The 8,400-nt window shown below is 35.0% G+C and overlaps 1 protein-coding gene across 15 annotated transcripts in view; it reads right to left on the bottom strand.

Moving 5' to 3' along the window:
• Window positions 1-1,081: 1,081 nt before the first annotated feature.
• PRPF4B (pre-mRNA processing factor 4B) overlaps window positions 1,082-8,400 on the bottom strand; it is a 43,809-nt gene continuing 36,490 nt past the window's right edge. For 2 of the 15 annotated variants that reach the window (XM_036443877.2, XM_045584226.1), the window contains exons 15-17: window positions 3,765-5,634; window positions 2,966-3,011; window positions 1,082-1,265 (exon numbers count right to left, since the gene is read on the bottom strand). In XM_036443877.2, the coding sequence (XP_036299770.1) occupies window positions 5,431-5,634 (204 nt within the window). In that variant the 3' untranslated portion in view covers window positions 1,082-1,265; window positions 2,966-3,011; window positions 3,765-5,430. Of the gene's footprint in view, window positions 3,012-3,442; window positions 3,511-3,764; window positions 5,635-8,400 lie in introns of all 15 variants that reach the window. The other 13 variants (XM_045584228.1, XM_045584218.1, XM_045584229.1 and 10 more) reach the window with 13 other exon arrangements.

Genomic DNA, 8,400 nt, shown 5'->3' with positions numbered 1-8,400 from the left:
AAAACAGGATCTCATGGCCTTTGTCAACCATTTTAGATGATTATATAATTCTTAATCTTTTGCCAGCCCAAGTAGAAAACTACATCGGGTCTTTACAAGGCTTCCCTGAGCCAATGCCATTCAGCCCTCGTTTTTTAAAAAATCAGGGCTCAACCATACTAGTCTACTGGCCTCTTGGTGGTGGGTAGCTCCAGGTGGTCAAGCACATTCTATTAAGCCAGACACTGGCCCTTCAATTTCCAATCCTGCTTTGCATGTGTTAAAGAAGCACAGAACCTCATAAATATTTTATTCACTGTTTTAAAACACTGACAACAGCCGAAACCGGTTTTGGCTGTTGGCCTGTGGGCTGAAGGGTCCCAGGTTCGATTCCGGTCAAGGGCATGTACCTTGGTTGCGGGCACATCCCCAGTAGGGGGTGTGCAAGAGGCAGCTGGTTGATGTTTCTCTCTCATCGATGTTTCTAGCTCTCTATCCCTCTCCCTTCCTCTTTGTAAAAAATCAATAAAATAAATAATAAAACACTGACAACATTTCCTTAGAAGAAAATGAAGAGTGATTAGACTGAAGATAAGCATCAGGCCTCCCCATCTGCAATAAATAATTTAAGTCATTACAGAAAGGGAATTATCTCATTGCTTACTATGCGTTTATCACTAAGAAAGCCAAATTAGAAATACATGTAAAATAAAATATGAACACAATACCCTTTGGTGAATGTTCTGTACTTAGTTGCTTCGAAAATGTTTTGATGTCTGAAAGGGTGATCATACTAAATTGGCTGATTCCAAGCTGCAGGTGTGAAAGGGCAGATTCCACAAAGTAGTTTGGTAAGATTCTCTCCCACACCTTTCCTCATCACTGAGATTTACATAGTACATCAGTTTTCAGTCTTCTGAAAACTTTTAAATATTTAATTTAACCTGGCAGTTCCAAATCATATTTTAGCACAGAATCATTTTTGAACCATATCTGTGACCAGCAGTAAAACAGTACTTAAGAAACATCAGGTAAGAAATGGTGTCTTTAATTTAAAACTTAACATAACCAAGCAAAGAAAAAAATCAGGAGACAATATAGTTAACAAGTGGCATATTTTATTATATTTCCCCTAATATGTTGATTGGGAACATTGCTGCTAAAATGTGAGTTACAATTCAAATGATACCACAAACAATTAGAATGCATATTGAGTATTTTCAGATTTCAGCTTCCATATCTTGATCACTAAATGGAAAGATTCTTCAGAAGAACTGTCCCTTACCCTACATATAGAAGGAAAAGAACAATTAAAGATGCCATGATGATATCTATCAAAATAACTGGAAAACATTTAAAAACTCAATTTAGTGTACATTACTGACATGTGAAAAACACAGATGAATGTGTATTGATCATTTCTATAATATGAGGGCCTTACATCTAACAGAATAAAATTCATGTTGAATATTTGATTGAACTAGGATACTATGAAGAAACATTTTATGAAACCCAATTTTAATAATGTTATTATAACTAAGGGAAAGAAGTTACACATTTGAACAACTTGCTTCTTTCTTATCTCCAACATTTAAAAGGGCATTCCGTAACTACATGGCATAACTTTTCAGGTATGTGATTCCTTTATTTCATTTCAGAGATTTTATTTCTACCTAGCCAGCTAGAGTTCTGCTACAAAATAATGATAGATTAAGTGCAAGTAAAATATAGTATTTGTTCTCAGTAATGCCTCTACCACATACCATAAAACATACATTTCCGTATTATAAAACTATCCTGAGTATTTGTTTTAATTAGGGAAAAAAGTAGTGATTATAATGGTAAAAAGTAAAAATTCTTTTTAAAACATAAAAATATTTTTGAGAAAAAGTAGAGTGGAATGAGATAGGCACTGGGGAATGAAGAAACAGGATGCTAACAATCAAAATTTAAGGTTAAATAAAAGTAATGGATGGTTTTAAGATTTATGACAAGATGCTATATCCTTTCAAAGCCTCAAAATTCCAACCTAATTTCTAATAACCTTCAAGAATAAGGTCCACATAGGACCTTATTTAGAACTGCGTCCAAAATGTATATGCTTCCTTAAAATCTCAACTATTCCCCCAACTGCAGAAAGAACTATGACATCTTTGAGAGTTATGTCCTAAAATATGAGCCCTTAAGTCTGACAATCACTTGATATACTTGTATCATTTTTGCCATAAAGTGTGTAATAAAGCAAAATCTTCATGAGATAATTATATTTGAAAACTATATAGCAACTCTGAAACATTAATACAAGTTTTTAAAGGATTATTCACTAAATACCTCAATCCAACAGAGGTCTTACAGAGTTCCAAATTTCTGCCTCAGCAAATGTTACAAATTCTAATAATGTCATTTATATAGACTGTTTACAGGTTCCTGTCAAATAGATTAATTTTGACATAAAAGATCAAAATTATATCACCTCTCATTTCCCCTAAGAAAAATTGACAATGGCTCTAAATATTTTGCCTGATTTAAGACCATGACTGGAGCACCTGTTAAAAATAAAATTACTAAAGGGCAAGTTGGAGAATAAGTTATTAAAGGAATTGAATAGTGTTCCTAAAATTCCAGTTTCTATTCTTTTTCATTTGCCAAGGAGATAAGATACCCAAAGCTGAAGACTGTGTTTTGATGTTTGCTGTTTTCCTAATAATCTTTAGAAACCAAATTAAAAAACCATGATATATATAAGGAATCTCACCATTCAAGAGTCTTATATATCACTAAATTTGACCACTATTTATTATTTTAGGAAAGAAAGGATGGGGGGATAGGCAGAGCATGATAAAACAGGTACTTTACAAATGAGCACAAGAGCACTACTAATCTAAGTACCAAACATTAATGAAACCCAAATCATAATGCCGAAAACTAAAAAAATTAGACAAAAATAAAATGGAGGATTTAAAAAAATCTTTTATAGGACAGAAACCTTAGCTCATGTCTTCTGGTTGTCATCATCTTCCACTGAGCTGCACCTAAAACACAAAGAACAAGTAACAAGCAACTTTGTTTTTTAAGTAATATGTAACAATTTCGAAGGCATAAGATGAACTGTTTCTAGTAGAAGTTAACTTACTTAAATAAATATATAAAATGAAGCCATGAAAATCACCAGAAGTGTCAAAATGTTAACTATTTTGAGTAAAAATAACTACAAAAGACTTGAATATGCAGCATATTACCACCAAAATAAATAATGGTGGGAAATCTGTACCCATTCCATTAGGTAGAAAGCTGCATCTGTGATGCCTCATTTACAAGGCTCACTCTACCTGAAGATGAGCACTACCTTGTATTTAGTTAGTCTAAACTGTGAAGAGATGGGGTGTAGATTCAAAGTTGGCTTATTATATCATCTATCGCTTTCCTGGCTGTAGTTCATGTCTTTAAGTGGAGCAAAACCCACCAGAAGGCTGCTATACTGATTTTCCATTCTTGAATGCACAAAATGTGCATGCTTGTTGTAATTAGTGCCTGGTGAATAAAAAAAATCCCATTTACAATTTAAAAATATTATTTAAGCCCATAAAATCTGATTACTTTCCATATTCTTCAGGGAGACAAGAATTAATCTTACCACCCAAAGGGAAAAGATATAAATTTCTGAAAATTCTCTTCTACCATGCTAAAAATATAAAGTCCTTTGTATTGCAAAACCAAGCTGATTTACATGATTTTTGTTTTAAACTGTTGCTAAATGTTTATCTACACATGCTGTCAGAAATAACCTTGTTAAGAAGGTGAAGCTGGTGTCTCAGCAAATCAGACCCCTTGGAGAAGGCGTTGAATGGCCTGTGCCCCGTTTTCCTTTTTTCTCTTTCCGCACCATCAAAAGGAAAAGTGAGAAAATAGCAGAAACATTAGTTAAATCCTGATTTTATACCCCCTAACCTACAGGAATTACCTCACTATACTGAAAGCTGACAATATTTGTAGAATTTTTTGACGAGGTAAGTAAAATAATAAACTTTGGCTAGCCTTACATCTTAGCAAATAATTCTATTAAAGACTTTAAGGAAGAAACAAAAGGTTGCTTTTAACTATTTATAAACCATAAACCAGCACTGAAGACAAAAATTTTTAAAAATGGCTACAAATGCCTTGTTCACAAAAGACTTTATTATCTAGTGATGCATACTGAGAACATACAGAAATCTGCATGGCCACTTCACATGCAGTAGAACAATCTTCACTTTACAATAAGTGAGTGTCAACTGTTTTATGCAATAGACAACACTTTAAAGTCACATTCTTAAAGAAAAGCTTCATTTACAAAAGAAATAAAAGGTAAAGAAGCAATTACCGCTTTTAAAAAGCAGCTGCTTTGTTCAAGAGTGGAAGGTTTATGCCTGTATTGAAAGACAACATGATCACAAATAATGAAAACAATGAACAAATGAAAGCACTTTTACCATAAAGCAGTACACTTTCAAAATGACATACAAATAGTTAAAAATTTCATTATGTTGTCTATGTAACTTTTAAATATGAGGACTTTCAGAATATGCCTCAACATTTGTAATTTAGTAAATGAAAACTAAGCATTGTTTCTATCTCACTAGGAACTGCATTTAACAAAAATTTATATAAAGTCTATAGCAAGTTGATTTTTAAAAATTAAAGTTAATAAGAAACAGTACACTGAAGGCGCTCTATCCATCAAGCGCATACTCTTCCAATTTTAGATGTGATGAACAGAACAGAAATTGTAACTATGCCACATTTGCAATGCCAAAAATAAAACAATATCAGGTATCACACATGCAGGGAATTCTGCCACAAAGCTAATATCCCTCATTTGTCAATTGTTCCAATAAAATAACATCTTAAAACACCAGTGATGTTGATGGTTTAGCTTACCTTCAGTGTACTGAATGTTGTACACAACCTGCTTTAAAAGAGGAGACCATCCCTGCAGGCAGGCTCAAGAAGGAACAGACCCCTTTCGGCAATGACTACACCAAGGGCATGCTGCTGTGGCCTGCACACACACACCTAGGAAAATGTGAATATAAACAGCATTTATGCTGGCCATTTTACCTGAAGACCAAAATGAAGCCAAGTCTGCTAAAAATAAATCAACCACCCAGCATTACTACTTATTTTATAACAAGATGCTTTTGCCTTTTATATGAACTGCAACCATATACATTAGCACTATAATTTTGTGCAGTCTTGGCAGTTAAAACAGTTCTACAGTGAAATTTCACATAAGACACAAAACAGATTAACTAACATTTCTAAAAGAAACATCACCCTTGGTATTAATTCAAATATAATCATGCTTCCTCAAATTTGATGGAGAAATATTTATAAGTTTATATACATTAATAAATTGCTGTGAAATTTCTTCAGTCTTTAATTACTCAAACCATTGGAGCTTCTTCATCTCTTTTAAATTTTTTCCTGGATAAAGGCATGCTGTAGGGCCTGGTTGATGCTAATCCGTTTAGCTGGGTCCAACATTAGGATCTGGTCCAATAAGTCCTTTAGCTGGTGTACTTTTTTACGTTGGTCTTCAGGAAGTCGCTGGCACCCAATCAAGTCAGCCAACAGGTCCTTAGTTGGATTAATGGTGCTCATGACAGTAACTTTCTCCTAAAAATAATTTTTAAAATGCATATCTCTAAATAAATTTACTAAAAACATATAATACATCAGATTTTTGTCTACCAAAAATATTAATTTATAAGAATAACCATCTACTCATTTAGAACTTTTACATTACTTCCTGTATCCTGTTTTTTCAAGAAGCAATAAGAAAACGTTGCCCTGACCGTTTGGCTCAGTACATAAAATGTCGGCCTGCGGACTCAAGGATCCCTGGTTAGATTCCAGTCAAGGGCATGTACCTTTGGTTGCGAACACATCCCCAGTGGAGGTTGTGCAGGAAGCAGCTGATGTTTCTCTCTCATCAATGTTTCTAATTCTCTCTGCCTCACCCTTCCTCTCTGTAAAAACATCGATAAAATGTATGGGGGAGGGGTGGGGAGAAGGAACCTAAATAAAAAAGGTTACGTAAGAGTTTTTGTTTTGTTTTTTTTTAAATCATACTATAATGTAATTTCATAAAAATAATAACAGAAACTCTAAAACTTAGTTAAGTATTAAAATCTGAGAATTCAAAAATATTGTTAAGTAATTAAAAATAGCCTAGCCGAAACTGGTTTGGCTCAGTGGATAGAGCATTGGTTGGCAGACTGAAGGATCCCAGGTTCGATTCTGGTCAAGGGCATATACATTTTGGTTGCGGGCACATCCCCAGAGGGGGGAAGAGGGGGAGCTTTTGAAAGGAAGCTGGTCGATGTTTCTCTCTCATCGATGTTTCTAGCATTCTGTCTCTCTCCCTTCCTCTATGTAGAAAAGTCAATAAAATATATATTTAAAAAAATAAAATAAAAAAATAAAAATACCGTATTTTTCGGACCATAAGACGCACCAGTTTTTAGAGAAGGGAAATGAAGAAAAAAAGATTCTGAAACAAATAGTGCCCTAAAATATTTTATGTGCATTAAAACCCAACATCACAGTCATAAACATATGTAATGAACCCTGTAAAGTAAACAGCAGCATTTAGAACCATTTTAGAGCCGGACAAGTAAAAAAACTTTTTTTAAAAAGTATATGTGTAGGCTATATTTGGACCATAAGACGCAGGGACTTTTCCCCCCCACTTCTGGGGGAAAAAGTGCGTCTTATGGTCCAAAAAATACGGTAACCTAGTAAATACTTTCAGTTAGAAATGTACTTTTTCTACCCTGAAGTGGAAACAGGAAGACATGTAAATGAGTTGATACCATGAAGTGGTAAGTGCTCTGACAAAGTTAGGGACATCCTATATACTTAAAGCTTAATAACTCACAGTCAATTGGCTTGGAGATCAATGCTTCCCAGTGATAGCAACAACATGCAAGGCTTAACAAGACTGCACACACAGCCCACAAAAGGCAGCACCAAGACTGTACACCTCAGGTAACTGGGAAGGCTGTGCTACTGGGCTCTACCAGAACACCTAGCACACAAAACTATTCCATCAAATCAGGGAAGCAGCTAAAATGCAGAGAAGAGGCAGGATACAAAGGAAGGAGATGGAGGAAAATAAAAGAATGGATATTGAGTTAAAAATTACAGATATAAGATTATTCAAGAATTTAAAAGGCTGATAAAATAAATGAGACTATGAGGATATAAAAAGGGATCAACTAGAAATAAAAAGGAAATGAAGAATACATTGCCTGAAATAAAAAATACCGTGTTTCTCCAAAAATAAGACATCCTCCGAAAATAAGACCTAGTGCATGGAAAGATAAGACATCTCCTGAAAATAAGACCTAGAGCAACTTTGGGAGAAAAAATTAATATAAGACACTGTCTTATTTTTGGGGGAAACGGGGTATTATACAGAGTCCAAAAAACAGACTGGAAGATCGCAGGAATCAAGACAAAGATTTGGAACACAAAGAGCTAGGACACTCCTTTGCAGAAGCAAGAAGACAAGAGAATCCAGAAAGTTGAAGATAGTGTAAGAAACCTCTGGGACAATTTCAAGCGAACCAACATCAGAATTATGGGGGGTCCCAGAAGAAGAGAGAGAGCAAAATACTGAAAACATATTGGAAGAAATAGTGACAGAAAACTCCCCCACCTGGTGAAAGAAATAAACTTACAAGTCCAGGAAGCACACAGAACCCAAAACAAAAGGAATCCAAAGAGGACCACACCAAGACACATCATAATTAAAACTCCAAGAGCAAAAGACAAAGAGAGAATATTAAAAGCAGCAAGAGAGAAACAGGTAGTTACCTATGAAGGAGCACCCATACGATTGTCAGCTGATTTCTCAACAGAAACCATGCAGGCCAGATGGGAATGGCAAGAAATATTCAAGGTGATGAATAGCAAGAACCTAGAGCCAAAAATAATCTACCCAGCAAAGCTATCACTCAGAATCAAAGGCCAGATAAAGAGCTTCACAAATAATAATAAAAAAAAGCTAAAGGAGTTCATCACCGCCAAACCAGAATTATATGAATTGCTGAAGGGGGTTCTTTAGGAAGAGGAAGAAGATAAAGATAAAAATTATGAACAAATATGTAACTATCAACAAGTGAAAATAAAAGCCAAGGGAATTAAAAAAATCTGATGGGTAGGATCTCGGAGAATCCAAGATGGCTGCCCAGGTAAACACCTAGCCACAGCCGCACACAACAATTTTAATAAAATACAACTAAAATATAAAATGGACATTACCCAGAACTACAGGAAAGTCGACTGACTGGAAATTCTACAACGAGAAGCAAGGAGAAAACCAGAAGGAAGCGCGGAGGAGCTGTAAAAGCCCAAGGTACGGAGACACGCGGCGCG

Source organism: Pipistrellus kuhlii, unplaced genomic scaffold (assembly GCF_014108245.1).
Source record: "Pipistrellus kuhlii isolate mPipKuh1 unplaced genomic scaffold, mPipKuh1.p scaffold_m20_p_2, whole genome shotgun sequence".
Taxonomy (NCBI): domain Eukaryota; kingdom Metazoa; phylum Chordata; class Mammalia; order Chiroptera; family Vespertilionidae; genus Pipistrellus; species Pipistrellus kuhlii.
Note: the sequence above shows the minus strand (reverse complement) of the source record. Positions and strands in the feature narration are given on the sequence as shown.